Source organism: Sturnira hondurensis, unplaced genomic scaffold (genome assembly GCF_014824575.4).
Source record: "Sturnira hondurensis isolate 20B ecotype Veracruz unplaced genomic scaffold, ASM1482457v3 Scaffold0003693, whole genome shotgun sequence".
NCBI classification, from domain to species: domain Eukaryota; kingdom Metazoa; phylum Chordata; class Mammalia; order Chiroptera; family Phyllostomidae; genus Sturnira; species Sturnira hondurensis.
Genome location: NW_028076324.1, coordinates 7,113,280 through 7,141,192, shown reverse-complemented (window position 1 = coordinate 7,141,192; position 27,913 = coordinate 7,113,280). Strand labels below are relative to the sequence as shown.

Genomic DNA, 27,913 nt, shown 5'->3' with positions numbered 1-27,913 from the left:
GGCCTTTCTCAGAGACCCCCATCTGCACCACAGCGGGGTGTTCAACTTCAGGAACCAGAATAGACACCATCTCGTCTGTTTGTGCAACTCCATGCTGGTCCCTAAGCTCTGTGAAAGCAGGCGCTGGCCTGTGTGACCACCACTGTGTCCCCAATACAACTGCACGGGCCCTGGGTGTTGTATGCTCATTTCCCTAAACCATTTTCCGCAGACTAGGGTTTCCATTGTTCTTCTTCAGGGTGGTTGCTCAGGGTCCTCACCCCACGCCCCGTCTCCTACTCCAGCCTTCCAAGCCTTAAATTGTTGAGTGGGGTAGACGCACCCGGCATATTGTAGGTGAACACTTAATAGAGGAAAAGAGGAAGTTGGAAAGCGCGGGTAGGTTTCGGGTAAAGGGTGAGAACAAAACGAGGCTCTGCTAAACCACTCTCCTCTCACACAAGCGTGGTGATCTGGTGGATCTGTAAGTGCCCGTCACCAGGCGGCGAAATTGCTGGCTCGGGGCGTGGTACCAGGTTGAGGTCCGCCGAAACGCCAATATGTGCGTTGAGGGGGAAAGGCGGGGCACGCTAGTGCCATATTATGTCAAAAGGTTCCTCCACTGGGGCCAAGAGGCCCTCAAGAGTACCCAGATGGCTGATGGCGTTACATGGTACCGCGGGGTACCCGCAACGGTTTACAAAGCGAACACAGGACCACTGCTCACAACACAATATTTAAAGTAAAATAACAAAATTACTTTACAGTCAGAGAGACGTAGCTTACACTTACAATTGGCCTGGTTTTCTACAGCGCCACCTCAAATAACATCTTCTACCTAAGGTCGCACTTACCTAAGGTGTCTTTGGTCACGTAACACCGTCATACATTCACTAGTTTTACCGTCAAAGAGCGTCCTGGCAGCCGCAGGGCATTGTGGGGCCAATATGCAAAAGTAGGGCAAACGCAGCCTCCGCCCCACAGCTCGGCCGGGCGAGAGGGCGGGGCCGCCGTGGGCTGACCGTCGGCATCCCTACGTTCCCCGCGAGCTCAGGAGGGCCGCTCCTGCCGGCGCTGCGCCTCGGTGGCGTCAGTAGGGCCGCGGAGGCGGAAGATGGCGACGGTGGCGGCCAGGGCCCCCTGAGGAGCGCGGCGGCGTAGAGGGAGGCCCATGGCGGCCAGGAGACGCCCTCGGGGACCCGCGGGCCATTAGGGCGCTACACTGGGCGGCATGTCGGAGCACGCGGCACCCGGGGCCCCGGGGCCCGGGCCCAACGGCGGCGGCGGTGGCGGTCCTGCCCCGGCGCGCGGGCCCCGCACCCCCAACCTCAATCCCAACCCGCTCATCAACGTGCGCGACCGGCTCTTCCATGCGCTCTTCTTCAAGATGGCAGTCACCTACTCGCGGCTCTTCCCACCGGCCTTCCGCCGTCTCTTCGAGTTCTTCGTGTTGCTCAAGGTGACCGCGGCCCCGACCCCCAACCCTTGACCCCAGCGGCCGAATCCACCCCCAGACCTGCGACCTTTGACACCAGCCCCGCCCAGGAAACCAGTCCCTCCCATGTTGAGGTCTATACCCAATACGATCACTTGGGTACCCACCCCCTTTTTTAGCCGGGCGTTCCAGCGCCTGATCCCCTAACACATTACCCTCGGGAGTCCGTAGTCTCACCCCATGGGTGGCCCCTGATCCCGACTCCAGGAACTCCCAGCACTCTCCAGGCCGCACCCATGCTTGGCCTCATAGTTCCTTTCATGACCCACTTCCTCGGGGCCCGGGGCCCCGGGGCCTGGGGCCTGCGGCCTGCCCTTGACCTGCCTGGGACCTCCTCTCAGCCCTGTCTCCCCTGTCATGCTACGTGAGATCCTAAGCCATGGGAGGACTCCCCCATCCTGCCATCTTTTTGCCTGTCCTGGCCCAGGTCCCCAGTCCTAGGCTTCTTAAAACTTGAAAGGATTCTAGGCTTACCCTCCCCGCTCAGGACACACCCCGGAACCACCTACCTGCGCTGGAAGTGCACTTTTACCACTTCCTTCTGCTTCCCCTTTTCTTGGGGCTGTTCCCCTCTTAGGGACCTTCCACCAGCCCCCTAACCCCATCTCTTCCTCCTCTGAGCCTTACAAGGAATATGATCTAGCTGAGGTCATCTCTCTAGAGTTAGTGACAAAGTCAGTCATTGCTACTATTCATGTCTTAACAAGAGGCTGCACAGGAACCTCCTTCCCATCCTCCCTCAGGTGGCATAGAGGTTTCAGTCATGAGAGAAACTTCCAAAGGACCAGCATTGATCCGGGTCCTTCCAAGGAGAGGGTCAGCTCACTGGGCCCCAGGGTCCTGGGTTCCTGAGCAGAGAGGTGGTCCCAGTTGTTGCCTGACGTGGCAGAGGAGAGGGAGGAATAGGCATTTAGTTTCCTATCAGAGTGCTGACAGGGAGGGGCTTAGGTTTTTGATATTACCAAGCAGCTTTGGGTTCAGTTCAGGTTCACTTTGAGGCTGATGCTGGAGGTAGAGGTGCTTGGGTTGCCAGCCAGCCCCAGGGCCTGGAGATTGAGGCTGAGCATAAAGCCTTCAGGGGTAGCTGTCTGATTGCTTCCCACTGCGGTAGTGGGTCCCAGCACCACCCCCTGCACTTCACAACTCCCACCACCAGCTCTGTGGTCCCCAGACACCATGTTGAGAAGAGGAGCTGGGGTGCAGGCCTGTGGAGGCTCCTCTGGCATTACTCACTGCCTCACCTGGCCCCCTCCTCCCCAGTTGTGTTCTTGTCTTCAGCATCTGTCTGCTGAGACCTGAACACTTGGGTGCTGCAATGTCTGTCTGCTGAGATTTTAGTGATATCCTAGTCCCTTGTTCCCTTGCAGCGTTTTTGACTGTAAAGGAGAGAAATAGTTCATATTGGCCCAGGAGAGATCTTGGAGCTCATGCACCTGGGATGTCTGGGGTGGGCTGCTGCTGTTTCAGGTATGACTGGATCTGGGTGTGCAGCAGTGTGCTCAGAGGCATGGCCTCTCCCCATTCCTCTCAGGTCACAGCCACCACCATTGCCAGGCTGGGAGTGCAGGCTCATGGTCCTATAGGGATGGGGTTCTGGCAACCTTACCGGTGACAGTGGCTATGGGAAACTCACCAACCCCCTGAGCATCAGTGACCCTGTTAGAGGGCAGGGGGTGGCTTTGTGCTCTGGTCTCTTCATGATCAGGCGTTTTCAAATTGTGGTTCTGGATCACACAGTCAGTTAATCCTGGAGAGTAGGAATTTGGTGCAGGAGCATGCGGGTGTGGGGGAGGTTGTGGGCTGTGCTGGCCTAGTGGAGGGATCACTCCAGTCTCTGGCTAAACAGTCACTAGGGTTGCTAGTTCCCTAGCACCCATATTTTTCTAGGAAGGTGGGCACTACATCGGGCAGTTGGGCTCATTCCCAAGGGTGGGGCAGTAGGTGGGATGCATGGGGGTGATGTGGACATGTCCTCTAGGCTGGGAGGGTGACCTCAGCCAACTGGGGCCCCATGTGAAGCAAGAGTGTCAGGAGTGAGGTGGGCTCTTGGGGAGGAGAGTGCACCTAGATAGACCTCAGTGGAGGGCCGTTTTGATGCACTTACCATGAGCAACCCTTCTGATACTGGGCTGCTTGTTCTCTGTGGGGGGCTGTTCTGGCCACTGGTGTGCTGAGGGTGGTGTGCAGCATCCTCTGGCACTGTCCCCTTCACTCCAGGAGCACTCCCAGTGTACAACCAGAGATGCCCCCAGACCTGACCCCATGTCCCCTGGAAGCAGGAACACCCAGATGAAACCCTGCTGTCCCCATTTTACTGATGGGGAAATTGCTTCAGGCAGAACGAGCTGGCCCAGGCTGCAAGGGTTGGCTCTGCCTGCAATTCTAGCCAGCCCTGCCTTGGTGGGAGGGGTGCAGTGTGCCTGGTGGGTAAGGGAGGCTGTTTTTAGCTGGTGAGGTCAGCGGCATTCTGAGGACAAGGCTGAGTATGGCAGCTGGGCAGGCCTCTTGGGGACAGTGGGGACCCAGCAGGTGGCCCAAGGGTGGTGGTACCTGGGCTGGGCCCACCAGGAGGGGAGAGGTTAGTTGGTTGCTCTCCAGGCGGGGGGCCCCCGCATATGCACAAGAGTGCCTCATCCTGGCTCACACAGAACAGGGTGGTCAGGACCTTAAACCGATGACACTCCCTAAATTTGTGCTGTCTGGAGAGGCCAGAGCGAGTTTAGGGCTTAGGGAACCTGAGAGCCCCAGGGTTCCCTTTCTTTCCCCACAAAGCTGAGGCCTAGGCCTCACTGTCAGGGTGGGTGCCCTTTCCCCCAGGCCCTGTTTGTGCTCTTCGTCCTGGCCTACATCCACATCGTCTTCTCCCGATCACCTATCAACTGCCTGGAGCACGTGCGGGACAAGTGGCCACGAGAGGGTGTCCTACGCGTGGAGGTACAGCAGAACTCGAGTCGTGCGCCCGTCTTCCTGCAGTTCTGTGACAGTGCTCACAGCAGCTTCCCCGGCCTGGCAGCGGCTCCTGGTGGCCTGGAGCTAGAGGAGGAGGAGGAGGAGGAGCTGACCATGGAGATGTTTGGAAACCGCTCCATCCAGGTGATGTGGCCAAGTGCATGTGCAGGATGACATTGTTGCTGGGGAAGCTCTAGATCTTGCAGGGCCCAGCTATTGTGTGGCCTTGGAGCAGGATGGAGGGCTGTGTGAGGCAGACTGTCGAATGGAAGGGATTAGTCTTGTTCTGGGAGTACCGAGGAGGTTCCTTTAGTGTCTGGGCTGAGAGCTCTAGCATTCCTGGCCATCCCAGATGGCGCGGCTGCCCACGGGGGTGGATGTGTGGGGCCTACAGTCTGCAGGGAGGGACATGCTTGTGCAGTCAGAGGCTAGGGTCCTGTGGGTAAGAGAACCAGTACAGGTCGGGTATTGTACAGACCTCACCCAGGTGGTCTTATCCTCAACTTTGGGGCACAGACCACCCACCTGGAGAGAGTCGGGAGCTTGATGTTAGGCGAGGGGTCTTTGGTGAGATGCTGGGCAGAAGCCCTCCAGCCCCAGAGGTGGGGAACATTCTGACAAAGGCAGGGGGGTCATAGCGGCCAGGGGCAGAGAACATCTCCTTTCAGGTGGCAGGAGAAGGGCTTCTGGGCCAGCCCCCTGGTGCCGAGGGCCCACTGACGCCCTGCCTCCTGGTGACCCACAGTTTGAGCTGGACATTGAGCCCAAGGTGTTCAAGCCACCCAGTGGCCCTGAGGCCCTGAATGACAGCCGGGAGTTCCCCTTCCCTGAGACACCCTCAAAAGGTACCTGTTGCCAAGATGTCAGGTGGAGTCACCTGGGCAAGGGAGTGGGGTCACACTCCCAGATGGGGAGAGTAGCCACTCCCAGCCTCCATTTCCCCATCCGTCAGCAGCATGTGAGGCCAACGGAGGTGGTTGCACTCTCCGTGGGCCCCTCATCTGAAGGTGGGAGGTGGGATGGCCAGGGTTCTGCAGGCTGACAGGCCATGCCCACCCACAGTGTGGCCACAGGATGAGTACATCGTGGAGTACTCCCTGGAATATGGCTTCCTGCGCCTGTCGCAGGCCACACGACAGCGGCTCAGCATCCCAGTCATGGTGGTCACCCTGGGTAAGTCACCCTGAGAGAAGGCCAGGGTGGGGGGTGGCTCAGAAGCACCTAAGACTGAGGTAGGAGGCTGTCCCTGCTGCAGCTACAGGAAACTGTCCCCCAGCCCCCTGTCTCATTGGACCATCCCCCAGGTCCTGAGCAGTCAGTCACAGCACAGCCTGGGATGGGTGGGCGGGGGCTGGTAGGGGCCTAACCAGGTGCACCCTCATTGCTGTGCCACTTGCAGACCCCACACGGGATCAATGCTTTGGGGACCGCTTCAGCCGCCTGCTGCTGGCCGAGTTCCTGGGCTACGATGATATCCTCATGTCCAGCGTCAAGGGCCTGGCTGAGAACGAGGAGAACAAGGGTGCAAATGGGACCAGAGGAGGGTGGGGGCGGACAGGGGCTGGAGGGCAGGCAGTGGTACTCATGGCCTTCCTGAACAGGTTTTCTGCGGAACGTGGTGTCAGGCGAGCACTACCGATTTGTGAGCATGTGGATGGCCCGAGCTTCCTATCTGGCTGCATTCGTCATCATGGTCATCTTTGTGAGTATTCTGAAGCTGGGCTGATGTATAGGGTGTGTGGTGTGGGGCAGGTGACCCTTCCCAACCTCACGTGCCTTCACTTATAGACCCTAAGTGTGTCCATGCTGCTCCGCTACTCCCATCACCAGATCTTTGTCTTCATTGGTGAGTCTCTCCGCCGGGTAGTGGGAGGAAAGGTGGGGTCAGTCCCAGGCCCCCATGGCCCCTCGCCCACCCCCACCCCCTCCGAGGGACACCTCACCTGGTCTGCCCGCCCACCACCCTCTGCCCGCAGTGGACCTGCTGCAGATGCTGGAGATGAACATGGCCATCGCCTTCCCTGCAGCGCCCCTGCTGACTGTCATCCTGGCCCTTGTGGGTGAGGACCCCTCTGCCCACCCTTCTGCCTTCCCACCCAGACACCCACACTCACCTCCCCTGTGTCCTGGCCTCCCCACCATGTCCACTGTAATCTATGGCCTCCCACAGGGATGGAGGCCATCATGTCGGAGTTCTTCAATGACACCACCACCGCCTTCTACATCATCCTCATTGTGTGGCTAGCTGACCAGTATGATGCCATTTGCTGCCACACCAACACCAGCAAGAGGCACTGGCTGCGGTGAGTGCCACAGGGGTCCAGGCGGGGTTGGGGTGGTGTCTGGACAGGCAGTGCCTCACTGTGCTCCCTGCAGGTTCTTCTACCTGTACCACTTTGCCTTCTACGCCTACCACTACCGCTTCAACGGGCAGTACAGCAGCCTGGCCCTCGTCACCTCTTGGCTCTTCATCCAGGTGAGGGGCCCGCCTATTCCCCAGGGTCCGGCCCGTGGGAGCTTTGGCCCTGGGCTGGGCCTGACCCACCCCCACTGTGCCTCTAGCATTCCATGATCTACTTCTTCCACCACTATGAGCTGCCTGCCATCCTGCAGCAGATTCGTATCCAGGAGATGCTGCTACAGACACCGCCTCTGGGCCCCGGCACCCCCACAGCACTGCCGGACGACCTCAACAACAATGGGGGCACCCCAGCAACTGCCCCTGACCCTACCAGCCAGCCCCCAACCCTGGACCCTGGCTCACTGGGGACTGGTGGGGTCCCCAGGCCTGTAGTTGAAGCTCCCAGCTCTCTGGTGGCTGCGGCGGCCTCAGTGGCTGCGGCGGCCAGTAGTGACCTGGGCTGGATGGCAGAGACAGCTGCCATCATCACAGACGCCTCTTTCCTCTCTGGCCTGAGCGCCTCCCTCCTAGAGCGGAGGGCAGCCAGCCCCGTGAGCCCCAGTGGGGCGTTCCCTCAGGGCGTCCAAGCCCCCCAGGACAGTGTCTCCCCAGGTGACTCCTCAGCACCTGATACAGCACCCCTGTCTGCCGGTGTGAGTGGTCCCAACTCTGAGTCCCCGGCCCCAGCAGACGATCCGTTGGAGATTGACTCCTAAGTCCTGGGGAGCTGAGTGCCTCTGTCCCCGGCTGCCCAGGCCAGCTGGGTGTGACCTGGCTAGGGGTTCCTTGGGGGTCAGGGAGGCTGTCCCCAGTGTCTGGGGTTGGCAGTCAGCTTTGTGTCAGGGTCTCTCTGGTTTGCCCAGGAGTGGACTCCTCTCCCCCAGGCATGGGTCCTGCCTACAGCCTGTCCCTGTCCCATTTGTGTGGGTCCCCTCAGCCAGAAAAATTCAGGCAAGCTGATGAACTGGGGCAGGAAAGTAGGTGGGGTCTCCATGGAAGGCTCTGGAAGGGGTTGATGAAAGGTTTGGAGCAAGCTGTACTTAGGGGCCGAGCCTAGTAGGTCTCTGAGCCAGGTAAACACTGGTGGGGGCAGTCCTCACTGTCCTGGCCGCTCAGCTGGTGCTCCATCGTGCGCAGTGCCTTTTCCTTGGCCCCTGCCCCCATGTGTGTGTGCCAGGGCTTGGGTATTGGCACAGGGACATGGTGTGCAGGTGCCAGCTGTCAAAGACAGAAACCAGGCGCTAGGGTCCAGCCTTGCTCCTGCGCGGAGGGCCAGCAGCCCCATGGCCCAACCAAGTCACTCGGTGAGAACTGCAGAGCGCTCATTCCATTCTATTTAATTGCAGTGTACAAAATTGTGTTTGTATATAGAATAAACTGTCTGTTGACAGCAACCGGCTAGTGTCTGCATGAGCCAGGCACTGAGATTAGCTTTTGCAGGGTCCACCTTCATGCAAAGCCAAGTGGGCTGGGTGTGGTGCGGTATGGCCCTCTTCCACATGAGCGGCAGGTGGAGACCTCAGCGGGAGAGGGGCCCTGGCATTTCTTGTCTGACCTGGAGCAGGCACAGTAGCCCCTTTCAGCTGCCACCAGGGAGCTGGGCCAGGAGCTCCCTGCGCCGCACCATTGCGTGGTGGAGCCTTGCATGTGCGTCCACGATGTGCCGCTCCAGTTCCTCCAGCTCTCCTGGGTGTGGGGCCCCTGTGTGCAACGTGGTGGGTGGCTGGCCATTGGAGCAGAGCCAGATGGGACCCTTGGGTAGCCCGGCCCCCTCCACATTCGTGTCCATGACTGATGCAGCAGGCTCCAGCAGGAAGCGCACACGACGCTCCCTCAACATGGTCTGGTGTATTTGTGTCCAGTTGCCCCGACTGGCTGGGGCAGTTGGTGTGTCCTGCTGCTGCTGCAGACCCCTGGGGACAGAGTGAGTGGCACTAGACTAGTGTTCCCTGAGAAACGGATATGCCTGCTTTTCTGTGGAATCAGGGTCCCTGAGTGGGCGGTGGGAGGCAGGAACTGACAAGTTGAGTTCGAGTGGGAGTGAGGCCTGAGGTGTAAAGTGGCAGGCTTGAAGGTGGGGGTGGGAGCAATCCCAGAGCCCCTTACCTTGTCTCAGGTTCCTTCTGTCTGTCCAGTGACTCTGTGTTGAGGGCTCGGTGGATTCTCTGTGAGCCAGACAGACGGTCAGGTTGGGTTGGGAGGCCAGCCACGCCTGCCCAGCCACGCCTGCCCACCCTGTGCCATCTCCTCACCTGGCTTGTGTGCAGCCAGTACTGCAGCCTGTTTACCCTCCGGATGCGTGGTAGCGCCAGGTGGTAGAAGATGTGCTCCCCCAGGGAGCTGAGTAGGGCACTACCCAGGCCCAGGCAAAGCAGCACAAAGAGACCCGAGAAGTGGTAGATGCCCATCTGCAGGGTCTGCAAAGGGTGGGACACAGGCACAAGCCCTTGTGGTTATGGCAGACCCTTGGGGAGCCCTGGCCTGGGGGGGCAGGTTGGACCAGAGAGCCGGGGCAGTGCAATTTGAGAAGCTAGGGCTCCATGTTCTAGAGCAAGGTTTCAAGCAGGAGAGGGCACTGGAGCTGGGTTTGTAGGGTGAATGGGAACACACAAAAGCAGACAAATCCATGTCTTGCATATAAGCTGGGGTTGGCCACCTCAATTGAGGCCCATGCAGGCTCAGGGCCCCAACACCTACCCCCCACCCTGTGTCCCAGGCCCTGTCCCACCTCTGTGACAGCGAACACCCGCTTCCCACAAGGCACCATCTTGTACCACTTGTCATGCAGAAAGTCTATGAAGCCAGAGGACTTGTAGCGGCTGATGAACTCGGACAGGTTGGAGGTGAGTGGCGAGTTCTGAGGGAGTCCGATGCCGTAACCTGGAGAAAGCCAGGAATTAGGTTGGGGCCCGGCTGGAGGCAGTCCAGGGGAGCTGTGCCCACCTTGAGCCCACAGTGCAGTGCTTCCCTGCTGCCCCAGGATCGGTGGTCTCAAAGTCCCCTCACCCTCAATGGCAAAGGGCTTGCCCACAGTCAGCAGTTTGCAGTCAGCATCAATGGAGACCTCATAGTCCAGAAGTGACTTGTCCATGATGAAAGCATTGAGCTGGGGGGGGTCGCTCCTGTGGGGACATAGATAGGGTAAGTACCTGCCCAGGTGGGCCCCTCTCCACCCTGCCCCACACTTGGGCCTCACGTAAGCATGGAGACACCATGAGGTGTGGTGGGTACGCCATGTCTCCGCATGTGCACGTGCATCTCAGGAAAGCTCTTCTTGATGTAGGCTTCTGCGCTGCTCTCCCACACAGTGCCAAAGCGGAAGCCCTGGGACGGGTGGTGCAGCTGCAGGCGGGCGACTGGTCAGCACCAGGCTGCCCTTGTGCCCTCACCCTGCTCCCCACCCAACTCTGTTCTGGGCACCAGCCCAGGCCCAGTGTTCTCAACCAGTGTCTTCCCTCCTGGATGACACAGGGCCAGGTCATTCTCGGGGGTGGTGGGGGGCATCTCAGGCACAGCAGGTGTAGAGCAGCATCCCCGACCCCATCCCTGCGATGCCAAGAGCACCCTCAGTGATAACCACACGTGTCCTCATGCATGCCTAGTGTTCCCTGTTCACCCAAGGGTCCATCTCCACGCAGACCTGGCCTCTGCCTCCTCCCCTGCGTCTTTCATGGCTCCCTGTTCTCCCTCCTCTGATCCCATGTTCTGTCCTGCAAATTCTGTGGGGTCAGCTCTGCCTTCAGAACACCCACAGCCAGCCCACTGCTTACCCCCTCTGCAGCGCCCATCCAGACCCCACCATGCCCTCCACCATCCGTGATCTCAGTGCTACCATGGTCTGTGCAGACTCCTACTGATTGAGTGCGTGGCTGCTCCCCAGGGGACTGTCACGCCACTGAAAGCCACACCAGCTAGATTGAGCCTCCTAGAACTTTGTCATGGTGGATGAGGAAAACACTGTCTCGTGGCTGCATTTGATTAACTTAAAGTGACCACACCTGAGTGGCTAGTGCATCACACAGCACAGTGTCTAGGTTTTATTACCAATTTACAAAGGACGGGAGTGGGGAGCAGCAGGACAAGCTGAGCACCCCTCAGGGGACACAATCAGCAAGATTCAAAAAGTGGGAGACACTATGGGGTGAAAGTAAACCCTAAAAGTTTCTTTGACAGACAAACATTGAGGGACAAAAGAGATGAGAGAAAACCAAGAGCTGAGAGCCAGCAGGTTTCTACCATCTGCAGCTGTGTGGGCATTTAGACTCCGGAGTCAAACTGCCGGGGTGGGGGGAAGACAACTGGGAAAGGGAGCCTTAATGTTTGTTCAAGTCCCAAGTATTTACGGTGAAATGACAGGAGGGCCGGGATTTGCTTCATCAGAACCCAGTGGCAGAGGTTGGTGAGGGTTGAAAGTGGTTGGCAGTTGATTTTGGAGCCAGGCAATAGGTTCATGCATTTCTTTGCTCCCCACTCAGGGATATTAAAATTTTTTTATTAAAGAAAACTATGTAAAATGGGGCATACCCTTGCTTTGCCAAAGCCCTCCAGGGCTCCCAGGAGAAGTTTCGTCTCAGAGGATCCTACACCCTCTGGCCCTGCATGACCTGTCCCCTCGGTAACCTCCTTGACCCTCTGCTCCAGCTACAAGAGCCTCCTCACTGTTACTCAAATACCCCAACACCTCCAGGCAAGTTCCTGCCCCTGGGCCTTTGCACAGGAGCTGGGCCCTCTCCTCTCTGATGTCAGCATAAAAGTCCCTCACATGTCAAGCCCTCCCAAAGGAATTCCTGACCCCCATTTGAGAAAACATCCCTGCCATTATCCCTGTATCCCCACTCTGCCTTATTTTTCCTCCTGGCACTGTATCACCGTCTCACATATCATCTCTTTTGTTGCTCTATCTTGATTCCTGCAGTGGACCCCCCAGGGATGGGGATCTGTGCCTGTTTTGTCCTAACTGGGTTTCCAGTACCTGGCACACCATAGGTGTGCAATAAATGTTTGCATGAGTGGATGTTCACATGTAGCTGGGTCTCGGGACAGGCAGCAAGCAACCTCCCAGCTTGGCCCCCATCCCCCACAGCCACCCACCTTGGGGTCATGAATCCCCGACAGCTCCTCAAAAGTCTTGTCCCCGACCATGACTGCAGCCAGGTTGGCCGTGTAGCTGGACAGCACTAGCAGGCAGAAGATTGCCCACAAGTTCATGAGCAGACGCCCCGTGGGGCACTTGGGCGTCTTGCTGGACACTGTGCGTCCGAACAAGATGGCATAGCAGAGATTGAGGGCCGAAGAATAGGAGAAAACAGTACTGCGGTTGCGGCCTCGGGGTGTGAGGCCATAGGGACTACGCCACTCGTACAGGGTGAGGAAGAGCGCCGTGAGGTGCAGGGCAGCAAAGATGCCCAGCCACATGGACCAGTGTAGCGGCCACATGAAGGCACCAAGGGGTGAGGCTGTATCCCGTGCTCGTACCATGATGCCCAGGCTGGTGGAGAAGAAGGGGCTGCTGAAGTCCACCACCTTTGAACGGGCTGAGTTGATGCTGAAGCTGGTGACTGCCATGTGGGCCTTGCCAGCCAGCAGGTCGCCCACCAGGCCAGTCCAGCGGCCATCCCGCAGGGCACCGTACTTGCCGTCGCCCACAATGTACAGCTCAAAGTCAAAGGGTGTGTCCTCTGCCAGACGCTCCAGCAGGTCAATGCAGTAGCCATAGCAACATTTGCGGAGGGCACGGGGCACTGAGCCATTGGCCAGGGAAGAAAATAGTGCATCCAGGGTGGCTGAGTCATTGGTACCAGGGGCCAGGCACAGCTGCCCTGCTGGGCATTGCCCATCCTCATCCGGCTCTCGGGCAAACACAAATGGGTGCTCCACCAGCGTTACCACACGCAGCTTGGGCCGGGCCTGGGCACCCGGTGGGGGTGGGGGCTTCAGAGCAGCACTCCTGGGTTCCAACTCCAGTCGCCCGTTCCGCCAGCTGCCCAGTGTGGCCCAGGCTGGGGTGCCCAGGGGGTCCTGGCGCAGGCTCCACACCTGGAAGTGCCGGGACGTGTACACCTGGGAGGAGCTGCCCACCCACACTGGCCCCATGCGGCCCTGGAAGGATGTGTTGCCCAGGAACCTGGCAGAAGGTGGAGGGCAAGCAGGTATCAGGCAGTGGGAGCCCCCCCAGCAAAGCTCAGACTCTTCCCTCACCCCTCAGCACACACTGGGGACCACAGTGGGTACTGTTGTGTCCCCCCATATTAGATCTCTTTACCAGTAGGGGCCCGAAGTCAATGGCTGACCAGCCAGTTTGAACTCCCAGGAAGGGCCCCCTGGCTGTGAGGCACTGTCCACCCCCCCAGAGGTGCCTGGCAAACAGAGACACGTGCCTGCTAACCTCTCCTGCTCCATCCCTGCTGATCTCAAAGTGCCAAGTGAGACCCTCACCAGAATCCCTGTCTCAGGTTCTGCTTCCACCAAGACGGGGACAAAGCCACCCTCTCGTGAGGCCACAGTGCCTGGTATACAGCAAGTGCACAATAATGTTGCCCCAGGCAGAGGCACCTCCACGTGGAGACTGCACACCCCTTCCATAGCAGGGTCCCCACTCACCGTGCCAAGAGATGGCCTGAAGACTTGGACTTGGTTGGCTGCAGGTCATTGCAGTCGATGGTGGCAGGGAGAAGGGCGAGATCTGGCTGCACATGGGCTGCGCTGCCCAGCGCCCGTGCCACCAGCCCCACTGCATCATGGATAGCAGCCTCCAATGGGGGCCGAGCCACCTCTCCCAGTGCCAGCAGCCCAGGTGGCAGGCCCTCTGTGGGCAGTGCTTCAGCAGGCAGTGGTGTGCCCAGAAGCCAGCGGGGTCCAGGGGGCCCAGCCTCTAGCACCCGACGAGCACGGGCCATGTCACAGCCAAGGAGCACGGCCACGGGTACCTGGGCTGAGCCCCCCACCAGTGCCCCCAGCAGGGAAAGGCGGGCCTGCAATCCTGCAACGTGGGTGTCCTGCCGGCTCAGGTCCAGCACAAGCTTTGGCGCCCTGCCAGCCTGGCTTGTCCAGAGGGCCACCAGGCCACCAGGGTCCCGCATGCGACAGAGCACCAGGCCAATGTCCTCCCAGGCGTGGGCCTGCAGCACAGACACCAGCACTTCGAGCAGCGTTTCCAGGGGACTGGCCCAGTCCAGCTGTAGGTGGAATGGACTCTGGGAAGGGGGTGATCACAGTTAGAATTGGTGACCATCACACCCTCCCCACCAGTAGGCATTCAATAAACAGATGATAACTGGACCTTGTACCTGCCTCCTCCCAGCCTACCCCTGCTCTAAACCTGTGGTTCCCCACAGCCATCAGCACAAAGCCCAGTCTCCCTGGTAGCACACCACTTTGAGGATTTGTGCCTGTGCCATTCCCAATCTAGAATACCTTTCTCCCTCTATTCCAGTCAACTCATACACAGTCTTCAAAACTCAGCTGCATTGCCCCCTCCTCTATTTAGATATCCCCAACTCGAGGCCCTGGCTCACCATCTGCGCTCTCCCAGCCTTGAACCCCTCATTTGCCACAGTCTGACCTCACCTACACCTCTGTCTAGGAAACCTTCAAAGGCTCAAGACCGGGGATCCATGATAACAAACTGACTGATGCCCTTATGCTCTGAGACATGCCATATTGCTTCTTCTTAGGACCCCATCACTGCCCCTGAGCCAGGCAACCCAGGGGCTGAGGGGTCCCTCTGTGCCCAGTGACTCCCAGAAAGTTCTCCTGGATTTGCTCAGCCTGTAAAGAAAGGGAGACTTTGCCAGACACTTAAGGTGGGCAGGATGTTGCCTGCATGAGGAAAGGACGCCCAGTTCTGGGCGCTGCTACTCAGTCCCCTCAAAAGCCTGACAGTGCCAACTGCAGGGTGCAGTTCTTGGAGGCGGCAGCAGAGGGCGCGACAGACCTGGATTTGGGTCCTGAATCTCCAGAGCAGAGGAGGCGGGGCGGGGGTGGGGTGGGGGACAGAAAAGGGACCTCAGCACAGTGACAGCCCGGTGATAACACCTCAGGCCTCTTCCAGGGTCAGGATCTCCCATCCTTGGGAGAAGGAAGGGCTGGAGGGGGCTTCAAGGTAGATTTGGAGGGAGGGAGGCTCCCACCAGCCCCATCTCCCGTGTTGGGCACCTGCCTGCTGGCCCTAGGAGGTTGATGGACGGCTTCTTTCCCTGGGGCACAACAGGGTCCTCAGAGCCCTGCCTGTCACCCTTCTCCTTATCTCGTTGTCTGTTTTCGTCTTAAATCCGGACCTGGAGTGGGGTGGGGGTGGGGTGAATCTAGAAGAGAAAATAAACCCCAAAGCCGTGGAGAGGGTGAAAAGGAGGATGGAGGGAGGACTTTGTAGTGACAGAGTGGCCTGAGGGTACAAGAAGGGCGCTCCCCACCCAGAGGGCAAACAGGGAGCCCTGCTTTCCTTTCCCAAGACCCGTGGTCCTGCGGGGTGGGAACCGGGAAGCACTCTGGTATTGAGAGACCCGTTCCCAAGGAGTTGGATGGGTCCTGGGGCGGAAACGGAGAAAGGACTTCACAATCAAGGCCCAGGGAAGGGTTCTGCACCGGAGTACCGTGCCCCAAATGGGGGGCATCCTGAGGGTTCCGCCACTTGGGGTCCCCAAGCATCCCGCGGGGTCCTGGATCTGCGGGGTCTGGGCTCTAGGTCTCTGAACTCCTGGGCTCTGCCTCCGGTTCCCGTGCTCTGGGAGCATCTGCAGTCCTGGGGCCCAGGTCCTGTGAACCCCGGGACCTCTGTCATCCGGACTCCTGAGCAATCCGGGGCTTCTTCATCCGAGGTCTAGAAGTCTGTTCCCACGCGTCCCAGGAACCCCAGGTCTCCGCATCCCAGGGTGTCCCAGGGCCTCCCTGATTCGCACCCCTGATTCCTGTACGTCCTGACTTCCACCGTCGCGCGTACCGGGGCACCGAGGGGCGCTCGCGCCTCCAGCCGCAGGAGGCTGAGCACCGGGATCTTGGTGGCGGCCGCCAGGAAGTGCAACTGCAGCAGCTCCGGCCATGCCTCAGGGAAGGCGAGCACCGCAACCACGCCCGGCGCTGCCAGAGTCTGGCACAGGCCACGGGCCAGCGAGGCGGGGTCGCGGGCGGGGGTCGAAGTGGCCACCAGCTCCAAGCTCAGGTTGTGCGGTAGCTGCGACTCCAGGGCAGCCCGAGCCAGGGTGGCGCGGGCGCGGGCGCGGGCGGCGGGCGCACGAGGCAGGAGGGCGCCTAGGCGTATGGAGCCCCCTAGGCGCGCCAGGACTCCGCACGGCTGTGGGTGGCCTCCGGCAGGCAGGGGCCCGAGCGCCAGCGCCAGGCCGAGACACAGCGCCCGCACAAACTCCATCCCAAAGTTACCGTGGCCCGAAACCGCTGGTGCCACGCTCGGGAGGCGGGATCCCGCCTGCCCGAGCCACACCCTTCCCGTCCTCCGGGGTTGTCGCATCCCTCCCTGCCTGGCTCCACCGTCCTTGTGCCCGCCCTCGCCACTTCCCGCCCCCAGCGCCCCGATGCCAGCGACCCGCTAGAGAAGAGTGGGACGCACTCACTGCTCAGGGCAGGGAAACAAAGGCCCCAGTGGTCGCACTGCACGGGGACTGAACATAACCACTGCTGTCCCCCTTTCTGTGTCAGGGAGGAAACTGAGGCTTGCCACCACGGAGAGGTTTTGGTCAAAAACGGCCCCTACACTCACTGCTCTTACACTCCAAGATCCCCTCTCCAGCCTGGGAATGTGGCCACTGTTCCGTCAGGGAAACTGAGGCCCACGAGGAGTCAGGATGTGCCCCAGTGTTCACACAGCAGCACCTCCCACCTCCATCGGTATGTGCTCTAACTTCGTGTGTGCCCTGGGGAAACTGAGGCAGGCTTCCTGTCCTCTATCTATGTGTGGGCAGGCAACTGAAAGCAGAGAATTCCTCTTCACCCTTCAAGACCCAGTGCCAAATGCCACTGCTCTAAAAAATGTCCCCTGCTTGTCACCCAGACTCAGAACACCCCCCACCCCCGCCCCCGAGCTTTTAAGCCCATTCTGCCCACTGTGACTCTACACACTGGTATCTCATTGCTTGAGTGACTGCTGCAACATGGACACTTGGTGACATCACTGTTCACTGCTCCAGAACTTTCTATAGCTCCCTTCCATCTCCCAATTCCCAAGCCTTCCCGTGTTTTCTGGGCCTCCCCACCTTAAATGACCCAGGGTCCTTGTGGCCCTGGCACATGGCAGGCGCTCAGTAGACGCTGGCTGAATCAGGGCCAGCAGCATCTGGCATGGCTCTCATTCTATACTCCCCAGAGCGGGTGTGGGTAGAGGGCTGAGAAAATGGAGTTGTCTCCCAGACACCCCACCGCTCCCCGCCGCCCCAGGTGCAGGGCAGTCTCCTGGCAACATTCCAGCTCTAATGAATAAATCTACACTTGGTTGATTTTTCCCCCCACACAGAAACAAATCCTTTTGGAGATAGTGTTAGAAGGGCAGAGAAAGTGCCAACCAGCAGTAAGAACTGAAATTTGAGATGACTGTAATGAGGGCCGAGTTCCCAGTGACAAAGCAGCTACCACATCCTCTCACTGGCAGGCACCTCAGGACAAGGAGAATCCCCAGGAGGCCTGGATTCCGGCCCCCTCCCTGGCAAGACTGGTCAAGCCAGGGGGCACCCCACCTGTACTGACCCTAGGTGGGGCTCCCAGTTAGCACCCCCAGGGTCCACCAGTCCCCCTGACTGCAAGAGGCTCAGAAACAGAAACCCATCCTAGGTAGGAGGCGCTTTCCCCGCTGATCAGCCCTGGGGAGTTGACACACCGTCTGTGACTGCCTCATCACTGAGCACACACTCAAGGGTCACCCATGTTGCAGCAGGTGTCAGAATGTCCTTCCTTTAAAAAAAATCCTCACCCAAGAATGTTTGACTTTTAAATATATATATTTTATTTGTAAAGAGGGGGAGGGAGGGAAACACTGATTGCCTCTCATGTCCCCAAACTAGGGACCTGGCTGGCAACTCAGGTATGTGCCCTGACTGGGAATTGAACCGGCAAGGTTTCAGTTTTCAGGAGGATGCCCAACCCACTAAGCCACACCAGTCGGGGCAGATAGATTTGATTTTACTTATTTATAGGAATATGTTTGACTTTACAAAAAGACATCGATGTGAGAAAAATCCATTGGTTACCTTGAACACAGGCCCCAACTGGGGGGTGGAACCCATAACCAGGTATGTGTGTCTGCTGGTGGGCACGGGGCACTCCTGCCTTCCAGCCGTCGTGACAGCGCTGCTGTGACCATGGGTGCACAGACCTTCAGTCCCTGCTCTCAGGTCTCTGGGGTGTCCATCCACCCAGAATTGGGATTGCTGGGTCATAAGGTGACTCCCATTTTTAGAGGAACCACTAGACTATTTGCCACAACAGCTGCCCCGCCCACCATGCAGAAGGGTCGTCTCCCCACCAACTCGGGGACACTTGTTTTTAAAAGAACCATAGTCCTGGAGAGGGTGAAGCGGCACCTCACTGTGATTTACACCAGCTCCGCCAGCACACCGAGGTTACTGGTAAACACGACGCTGTTGGCACGTTCCCTCTGGTAACAATGGCCTAGGATGTGGGGTCAGTTGTGCTGAGGAAGTGTGTACAGCAATTCTCAAAGACGTGCTACACACCTGTCACACTGGCTGGGCACAAGCCCCCCCAGGTTCCTCACAGGATCTGCAAGCACAGAACACTCCTTTACCAGGTAAGGAAACTGTTGGAGCCAGGCACAACTTACCCAAGGCCATGGGTGATTTCAGGCCAGATGGGAGGTCAGCTCTGCCCTCACCACTTACGTGGTCTAAAAGCTGTGTAGTAGGCTGGCCAATTCCCTTCCTCTAGTCTTCCCCATGGTGGCCTGCAAAAGGGCCACCTTCCAGGGCTGCACTGGACAGGTGGCATAAACAGAGGTGTTATGAAGGCCACGTGCCTGATGTTCCCCCTCCCAGTGCGTGAGAAGCCATAGGGTGGGCAGGCGCCACAGCCCATCAGGTCCAAGTCAGAACATGGGGACAGCCCCGGTGCGTGCAGACCCTGCCTTCTCCACCCAGGGGTGCTCCGGCAGTTGAAGGTTCAGTATTCGGTATGTGCGTGTATGTGTGTGGCTTTGGTCCTGGAAATACACGGGGGGGGGGGGGGGGAGGGACAGTGGGAACAGCACCCCCAACTCGGGGAAGAATCCAGACCCAAAGGAGGCTGCCAGCCAGAGGCTGGTATTGTCAGCACAAGGCAACCTGCCATCCCTGTCTGGGACTGACCAGACGCAGACGTGGGCAGCAGTACCAAGATGAGAATTAGGTCCAGGTCTCCTATGGAGCCAACAGGAGAGGGCATGGAGGGCTGGTGGTTCATGTGGCCAGGCAGAGGTGGCTGACCAGGATCAGGACCACAGGGTCTCAGACCTGGCAGATGAGGTACCCTCAGGAAGCCTGATCCCATCTTGATCCTGATCCTACCTCCACCTCCTGGAATCTCTGCAAAACAAGTTCCATGCCCCCAGCTTTGCTGCCTAGCTGCTACAGACCCCACTGCATGCGTGTGGGACCATAACGTTGCCCCTACCAACCAGGTGGACCCCCTTCCTGGCACAGACTGGACAGTCCCAGGTATCAACCTGTCCGAGCTCCCTGGGTAGGGGAGTGGGGAGGACAAAGGCCATAGGGCTGGATGGAGGGTGGGCCCAGGCCCATTCCTGGGCACCCTGCTGCAGTGTGTGGCCAGGCCACCTGCTTGTGAGGACAGAGAGCCCCAGGGACAGAAAGATCCAATCAGCCTAAAATCATGAACTCAGTGCTGGCCGCTGGCTTGCAGCTTCAGTTATGACGACACCCAATAAATCACGTGGGTTTTCAGAATCACTAAGCAGGACTGTTAGTGGTGGTTCGCTTTCTGGAAGGTTCTGGCGGCAGCCTTGGGGCCCACATTTCTGGGCTGGCCTCCAGGTGATGACTGGCTTGGCAGTGTCCCCAAAGCAGTGGAGACACCTGGCTACTCTTGAGCCCTTGACACTGACAAAAATATCCTGGTCAAGTGGCCCTGGCCACCTGTCCCTCCAGGGGACCCTGGCCCAGAACTGGATGCTACCTTAGCCCTTGCCTCGACTAAGATTAGGGGATCCCTTGGTGGTCATCAGGATGTGACCAGTGTGACCACACTGCTCTCCCTAAATCACCACCATCTGTGGTGACCTCAGCCTGCAGCTGAGGCTGCCTCCCCCAGTCTCCTCCCATCAAGGGAGGCTGGGCCTTCGAGGTCATGCAAAGGCACTGGGGTGACAAATGAGTATCAGAACAACCCCAGAATCACAGCTTCTCAACACTAGATTTTGAGGTCAGACCTGATGGCCTGTGTTGAGGGTCCTCGAGTCCAGCCCGAGTCCTGGAACAGCCCTCAGAACACACGGAGGACTGAGGAGGACAGGATTTTAGATCTTTTTGTTAAAAGCTGAACAGCACCAATTGGACACAACAGACACCAGATCATCACAGACAAAATGACCCCTCGTGCAGGTTAACAGTCCAGGGGATGGTGAGCTGGGGACCTGCGGCAGTCCAGAGGCGCTGGCCCAGCAGCCCCAGGGAGGGCATTCGTGACGGCCTGTCCGCGGGTGGTGGCCTGGGTTCCCGCACTCACTTGGCAGGCCTAGTGATCATGCGGGTGGAGAAGTCAAACAGGTCTCGATTGATCTTGCGCAGGTTCTGCACCTCATCTTCTAATTCCGTGATTCGGATTCGCAGCTGGTCTTGGCCACCCAGCACGTTCTGGGGAGGAGTGGGGCCTCAGGGCAGAGGAACCTCTTACATCCCATGGGGGGGGGGGGAATGGTCTTCTCCCCAATTAACAGCCCTTCAACCCACCCCCGCACCCGAACTTGGCCTTCTCCACAGGCCCACCTACCTTTTCCATAGTGCCGCACATGACCCTGTGCAGCCGCTCCGCTCGCTCCAGGTAGCTGGGCTCTGAGCCCTGCAAAGGAAGGTGCTGCCTCAGTGACCTCAGGGCTCAGCTGCACTGCTCGCATCACCACAGTGGTGAGGAAGGTGATGTCTCTGTGGAAGGCTGCATCTTCAACCCCACACCTGGCAGGAAGCAATGTGACCAGCCTCCTATCTGCCTCCTGCTGCAGGACTGTGCCCAGCGAGGCACTGGGGATGGGGATGGGGATGCTCCAGGCCACACCACAAATGTGGGACTGGAGCCAGCCTTTGGGGGACATGCAGAAACCAGAGTCAAGAAAGCTCCAGAAAAGAATCAGCCAGCATGTGGGCAGTACCTGCCCGCCCATCTAGATGGATGGACACTGCTGCTGCGGAGAGGTTGTCCACCTCCAGCTAGATGCATGCTGTCCTTGGCTGGCAGACAGGCAGGCACTTGGCCCTGACATGTATCGTGATGTCTGAGTGAGGGGCCTGGACACCCCTCTGGGGCTCGTGTGAGTTCAGGGCATGAAAACAGCGGGCAGAGGCAGAAGGAACACAGCCAGAGTGGTACTGCCAGAGCCTGCCAAGTATAGGCAGATCCCTGGAGGGGAGTCCCTGGAGGGTAGCAGAGAAGTGAGTGTTGCCTGCTGCCTACTGCCCTGCTAGAGAAGGTACTGGACACAGTGTCTTTGGGCATGCTTGTTTGCCTGTTTGGGAATGCATGCAGGTGTGTGGCCTGCTTCTACTGTGGAAGGTGCTTTCTGACATCAGGTGCTGGCCACCAGGCTGGGTTTAGCCATGTGGTCAGAGGACCCTCTAAGGGACTCTGGCCAGGACCCAGACCCAGAGGGAATACGGAGCCATGCTGCAGAGGCAGAGCCAGGGCAGGTGACCTGCTGCAGCAAGTACCTGTTGGTGGAGGCCCAGGCGCAGCGTCAGGCCCCCGCGGTGCTGCTCGTCCCCATGCTCAGCTCCCAGCAGGTGTTTGTTGAAGTGTGGCAAGGGCAGGCTGGGCCTGAAGTCGGAGCTCAGCATGCTGACCGGCGCCAGCATAATAAAGGCATTGGTCACGGGGCCTGCAGCAGGGCAGGCGGCCAGTCAGGAGCCACTTTGGCCAGGCCTGGGCCACGGCTCCCACACCCTCCACTCCTTGAACCTGCCCACCTCCCAGCACCTGGCCAAGTGGCTGGAGTGTAGATAAACAGGCAAAGCCACGCAACTTACAACCTCTTCGTCTTCTGCCCCCAGGCCCACCTTTCAGGGTCACTGTCCTGATGCACTGCTTGCTCTGTATGTCCCAGAGGCGCACGGTCTCATCATGCGAGCCAGAGAGCAGCACACTGCCATCAGTAGACACTGACAAGCAGGTCACCTGGTTCCTGGGGACACAGGTCTGAGAAAGGGTGGTGCAAACACTCCTGGACCCCAGGAGCATGAGAACAGGGCCCCTCCCTAGCTACCGGTCTGGGCCCCGCACCTGTGGCCTTTGAACACCTTCCCACTGTCCTGTTCTGGCTGGAAGCTCTTCTCTCTCTGTCCAGGCTGTGGAGGCAGAGGGGCCAGTAAGCAGAAGGACAGAACTGTGCCTCAGTCATGGGGGCCCCAGGGCACTGAGGTGATGGGCAGGGGCAGAGCCAGCTCAGCTTGAGGACCTGGATCAGAGGAGATGGACAGTCCCAGGGCCTTTGGAGGATGAACCCATGAACCCTCCGTATCCCACTGTCCCCTGAGCCTCCAACTACCCACCACTCACCCAGGTGCAGAGATCGACCTGGAAGATGGAGCCTTCGCTGCCACCGCAGAACATGTGATGCTCAGCCAGGTCCATGGTCACAGCCATAATGCCCACATCAAAGAGCACGGAGAGCAGCAGCTCCCCTGAGGAGATCTCCCACAGCTAGGGACAGGCAGGGTATGGGATGGGGGGTCCACACACACTGGGGTCCCAGTGCCCAGGAGACCCCGGACCCCACGGAACCTTGGACAGGTGCTATCACTCGGAGTTCTTGGGGCTGGGGTGCCTGGGACACTCCCTGAGACAGAGCTTAGGTTCTCATGCCCAGGACTCCTTGCCACCCCGTTGTAGCCATTGTCATCCCTGGATTCTGCAGCCCCCATCGCCAAGAAAAAAGACCCAAGGGCCAGGTGCCCACAAATCCCTGAGGCTTGGCCAGGAGCTTTCAGGCGCAGGTGGCCAAGCGGGAATTTCTGAGCCAACATAGGCCTGGACCGTCTGCCCTCTGGATGTCCTTGTGGCCAGAAGCAGTGGGGGACTAAGAGCTATCTGGAGCCGCCAGCCTGGGGGAGCAGGTGATTCACTGACTCACGTCATCCAAGAACCCGCCAGCTACCCAAACCCCACTCACAGATCCACTGGGTGAGGGCAGGTGGTCTGTCCTACCTTCACTGTCTGGTCTAGCGAGGCTGTGGCCACCCGGGCTAGGGGCCCCCCAAAGCCACAGTGCAGGTCTGTGATGGGAAGGGTATGGCGGGACCAGACATGCCGGGGGGATGGGGTCCTGGAGGAATCCATCTGCAGCACACTGCAAGAGAAGTGGATTCAGGGGGAGGGCTGCACCTTGATGCCCCCACCCACCTCCATGTGGCCACTGGGTCCATCCCACTGGCAGAAAATTCTCAGATGGCTCCCTCTGGTTGCTGGGCAAACCAGTCACCCTCATCCTTCTCACACCGGCCCAGCAACTTGCAGGCCCCAGCCCTTTCCTGCCCCAAGACTTCAGCATGGCCTTCTGCAGAACAGGCTCCCTCGCCCTCAGTGCTGAGGCCTCACCTGGCTGAGGCTATAGACTGGGTACGGGCCCGAGAGGGTCAGAGTACTACCTGCACAGGCTCCACACCAGCACCAGGCAGTCCTTGCCACCCGAGAGGAAGTGGCTGCTGTCCCCTGTGAACTGCAAACAGGCAATGTCCTGGTAGTGGCGGCTCAGGATGACTAGGAGGTTCCCTGTGGAGACCTGGGGAGAGCGGGGCACACGTGGATCAGGTCAGGCGCAGTGCCTGGCCCCCAGCTGCCAGGTCACAGGGGTGCACTGAAGAGACAATCTGCCCAGGTCCAGGGAGACAGGTGGTGTGACTGCAGCCCCCAAGCAGGCAAGGGTGAGAAAGCCAAGGCTGGTGAGAAAGCAGGGCTGTTCAGGAGCTGCTAGACCCATGACCAGCAGCAGGTGGCTTCTCATGGGATTCTGTCACAGCAGGAAGTCATAGTCTTCCAGACTGGCTGTAAGGGGCTTTCAAAGCAGCTGAACCACTTGGTCTAACAGGAGGGACTGGGGGTGGGGGTACCTCTTGCCGTGAAACCTGGGGAAGGGAGGCCCAAACCAGTGGAAAGCTGAGCAGACTGCTCTACTGAAGAGGGAGGGGCCTGGTGGCAGGGAGAGGTGAGCCCGCAACACAACACCTGGGAAGGGCCTTGGCATGGGAGGAGAACACAATAATATTGTGGGTTAAACTGTGTCCCCTGACAATACATTCATGTCCTAATCCCTGGAACCCATGACCCTATTTAAACATAAGAGCTTTGCAGGTATAATCAGTTCAGGTGAGATGAAAGTAAAGTAGGGTGGCCCCAAATTTAACAAGGGGGAAACTTGGACAGACATAGACTTGTTCACCCTGGAGACCCACTCTAAGGATTTCTAGCCTCTCCCACCCACTCAGAGGGCAAGGGGAAAAGGTCAAGAGTGGCAGCCATGGCAGTCAGTCCAGCCTTGACTGAAAGCCCTCAGCCTGGGCTCCTGCCACGTTGTCCTCGAGTGGCGCCCCCTCGTGGTCAAAGCTCATACCCATCAGGAATTGTCTAAGAGAGTGAAGGAGCCAGAGCCAGAGAGCAATCCCATTGGCCAAAAGTGCCACGACTGTACCCCATCAAGAAGGGGTGACCCCTAAGATGATCCCATCAGGCTGAAGACCACTGGTTTCTACCATGCCCCCTGCACCAGGCTGACAACAATCAGGGCAAGAATTTCTATCATGACAAGCAATCTGAGTAGTCCCTCCCTGCCTCAGTTTCCCATCTTGTACCTGAACAACTAACTGTTCCCTTGTTTCAAAATCAGAACTAAGATTTAAAACTCCAAGGATGAAATAACAAAGTTCCTCCTGTCCCATAGAGGACTCAGTTCCCTTGCCAAACCTGTTCTGTAGGTCAAGATCAAGGTCAGGCAGGGGTGAGGTGGTTACACCCACCTCCTGTCCCCAAATCCTACACTTGTCTGTGCAGGAAGTGAAGTGAATCTCCCTTCAAGCAACCAGCTAGCTGTTGATGGTCTAATTCAGTGGTTCACAGGCCAAGCTCCATGACCCTGGCTCTGACGCTCACCTCCCACAGGTATATGCTCTCTGCAATCCCTGCCAGCACGTAGAGGCCATTGGGTGACGTGGTCAGACAGGTGACAGGCCCAGGGCACATGATCTTCTGCTGCAGCTGGTCCTAGAGAAACATAAGAGCCTCTGAGCTTCATGTAAACCTCAGGAGCCAGGGGGCAGTGAGGGGGGGGTACCCAGGCAGCTGGTAAATCTAAGAAAACCATAAAGAGTAGGAACAGGGGTGGTTTGAGCAAATTCACAGTTCAGCAAAGAAGTGTTTGCTCCAGCCCAGGCTTTGCAGGCTGGAGAAAGACCTGCAAATCCTTGGATAAAAGCAGGATGGTGCTCCTATGGGCCTGGGGATGGGTGTGGGTGAGGCAAAGAGGGCGGTGAGGCTTGAGAGCCAAAAGGCCATTGGGCTCGTTCCCTGCTTCCTTAAGGTCCGACCTACGACCCTGAGCCTCAGTTTCCAAATCTCTAAAATGGGAAAACATAAGTTCTGCGTGGTCCACACCAGGCAAAGCCAGAACGCAGCACCCCAGGAGTTGTCAGCTGGCAGAAAGGGGCTGCAAGCAGCTGCAGGAACCGCATTTTGGGGATGCCCAAGGAGACACCCTGGACTCTAATGACTAAACATAGTATCCTTTTTTGGAAAATAAAAGTTTCCTAAGCTACCCTTTCAGGGGGCTCACCAGGCCTCAGACCTTCACCTTTCAAGCTTACGAGACCCACGGAACCCCAACTGTAAACTCTCCCTTTAAATCTCACGTCCCTTTTTGCACAGCTCCCTTTAGCTGCCCGCTACCTCCCCACCCCTTCAAGTGCTCATGCTCCTGGCCGGCTGCCCCAGCGAGCCGTCTCCCCTAAGGCCGCCCCAGGGCGCGCAGACCACCCTGAGACTTCTTCACCCGGGGTCAGGGTGTGTGCAGCCCCCGCTAACCCCAGTCTCGCGCGCGCCCCGCACACCCCGTGTCGAGGGTGCGCCGCCGCACCTTCCGCTGCAGCTCCCAGGCGCTGATGTAGTTCTTGCCCAGCTGCGCCGCCAGCAAGTACTCGCCATTGAGCAGCGCCAGGCCATGGGGCCCAGCCTGTCCGCCGCGGTACGTGAGCAGGTTAGCACCGGAGTGCAGCTCCCACACGACGCAACTCCACAACTGGGCAGACGAATCAGTACACACGGCCACCTCCATGGGTGCCGCCATCTTACCCCCCACCGCCCCGGAAGTACGTCATCACCAGCGAAACTTGGACGGCTGCCCCGCACGGGCTAGAGTGGCACTCAGGTTGCCCCGCCCCCAGGGGGGGTTGACCGGCCTGCTAGTGCGCAGCTGCTTTGGGGAGCGGTGTCCCGTTGTGAGTTTAAGTCCCTCTTCCCAACTTTCCCTCGGCTCTGCTTGAGCTTCAAGGGGCGAGCCGCCTGGTCTTGGAAGGAGGCCTGTTGCAAAACTATATGGACTATAAATCAATTCCCAGAGTCTAATGCGAGCAGTTAGCTAATGCGAGCAGTTAGCTTCAGAGCCTGGAAGTCTAATTTAGCTATTTAAGCTCGGCGCTTTCGGCAAAGTGACTCAAGCTCTCAGACTCTTTTTTAAAAAAGTTATTTATTTATTTACTTATTTATCTTTAGAGGGAAAGGGAAGGAGAGAGGTAGAGAAACATCAATGTGTGGTTGCCTCCCGTGGGTCCCCTACTGGGAACTGGCCCTGCAACCCAGGCATGTGCCCTGACTGGGAATTGAACCGCAATCCTGTGGTTTGCAGGCCCGCACTCAATCCACTGAGCTACACCAGCCAGGGCAAACTCTTTTTTTTTTTAAACATATAAATAATGAAGTACTGACCTCACAGGCGTGAAATACAGACTACCTGCCTGACATTACATATCTAGTTAGCACTCATGCGATGTAATTAAGTCATACTCACGGATCCACCGTCAGCCTCCCTCTGGGCCCTCTCGGTGGCCACAAAATGCATATTCTTATTTTATGGACTTGGTGCAGGCCAAACAAGTCGAGAGCGTGTGCCTAACTGAAGGTCACAGCTGCTGTTCTAGCCACATCGAAAAAGTGTACTTAATTTTTTTAACTTTTATTGATTTTAGAGAGAGGAGGAGGAGGAGAGAGAAACATTGCTTTGTTATTCCACTTAATTTATTCATTCATTGGTTACTTCTTGTACTTATCCTGACTGGGACGGAGCCCTCAACCTGGGCGTATGGGGCTCTAACCACCTGCCCCACCTGCCTATCGGTTGCCATTCAGTCAGGGGAAAACAGTGCACTTTAAAATCTGGAATTAGTTGCCAACCTTTGAAAGGGGAGAAATCACTTAAGAGTCGAAGTCTCCAGCCGGGGAGACTCGTCTGTCCTGGGCGGTGTGTCCACAAACAACACCGAGGGTGCCCGGTGCGGGGTGCCTCACGGTCCAGAGCACCGCCCCCAAGCCGCTGAAAGAGGAGCGCACAGCGTGGGGACCTGCAGCCCCAGCCTCAGCAGCCAGGTGGCAGTCAGGAGCCACCGACGGGAAGGTGGAGTGTGGGGCCGCTCCCAGCCCTGGGGCCACAGTGCAAAACAGTTACTTGGGATGGAGGGTCTGAAGAAGGGGCTTACCAGAAGAGGTATTCCTCAAACAGGGTACTAACAACTTGAAGAGAAAGATGGGCAGTAGTAGTGCCAAGACCCTAAGGCTAGACCTTAGAGGGGCACTGGGCCATTCAGGGACTTGGGGGCAGTGGGGAGCCTGGATTTAATTTTATCCTGGGGGAGGAAGGACTTTTGTAAGTTGAGGAGAGCTAGGTC

General features: G+C 58.3%; 3 protein-coding genes across 6 annotated transcripts; 1 reads left to right on the top strand and 2 right to left on the bottom strand.

The window, feature by feature from the left end:
- Positions 1-1,004: 1,004 nt before the first annotated feature.
- On the top strand, positions 1,005-8,218 carry TMEM259 (transmembrane protein 259). 2 transcript variants are annotated; one of them, XM_037042323.1, is made up of 11 exons: positions 1,005-1,438; positions 4,292-4,567; positions 5,169-5,268; positions 5,486-5,596; positions 5,823-5,945; positions 6,025-6,125; positions 6,212-6,269; positions 6,403-6,483; positions 6,594-6,726; positions 6,800-6,899; positions 6,986-8,218. In XM_037042323.1, the coding sequence occupies exons 1-11, from the start codon at positions 1,211-1,213 to the stop codon at positions 7,538-7,540; spliced, it is 1,866 nt and encodes a 621-aa protein (XP_036898218.1). In that variant the 5' UTR covers positions 1,005-1,210; the 3' UTR covers positions 7,541-8,218. The 2 variants fall into 2 exon arrangements, with proteins under 2 accessions (XP_036898218.1, XP_036898217.1); XM_037042322.1 differs by having other exon boundaries at positions 1,211-1,438; positions 6,400-6,483.
- On the bottom strand, positions 7,785-16,188 carry GRIN3B (glutamate ionotropic receptor NMDA type subunit 3B). The gene is made up of 9 exons (XM_037042321.1): positions 15,763-16,188; positions 13,425-14,017; positions 11,916-12,948; positions 10,021-10,166; positions 9,831-9,946; positions 9,553-9,704; positions 9,077-9,241; positions 8,931-8,989; positions 7,785-8,737 (listed from the first exon to the last, which is right to left on the bottom strand). Exons 1-9 carry the CDS (start codon positions 16,186-16,188, stop codon positions 8,404-8,406), a joined length of 3,024 nt encoding a protein of 1,007 aa, XP_036898216.1. The 3' UTR covers positions 7,785-8,403.
- Positions 16,189-20,173: 3,985 nt separating this feature from the next.
- On the bottom strand, positions 20,174-26,327 carry WDR18 (WD repeat domain 18). Of its 3 annotated transcripts, none has more exons than XM_037042317.1 (10): positions 26,110-26,327; positions 25,131-25,241; positions 23,633-23,766; positions 23,193-23,334; positions 22,545-22,688; positions 22,269-22,333; positions 22,016-22,170; positions 21,701-21,867; positions 20,769-20,837; positions 20,174-20,632 (listed from the first exon to the last, which is right to left on the bottom strand). In XM_037042317.1, exons 1-10 carry the CDS (start codon positions 26,317-26,319, stop codon positions 20,501-20,503), a joined length of 1,329 nt encoding a protein of 442 aa, XP_036898212.1. In that variant the 5' UTR covers positions 26,320-26,327; the 3' UTR covers positions 20,174-20,500. The 3 variants fall into 3 exon arrangements, with proteins under 3 accessions (XP_036898212.1, XP_036898214.1, XP_036898215.1); XM_037042319.1 differs by having other exon boundaries at positions 22,046-22,170; XM_037042320.1 differs by lacking the exon at positions 22,545-22,688.
- Between the last annotated feature and the right edge of the window lie 1,586 nt (positions 26,328-27,913).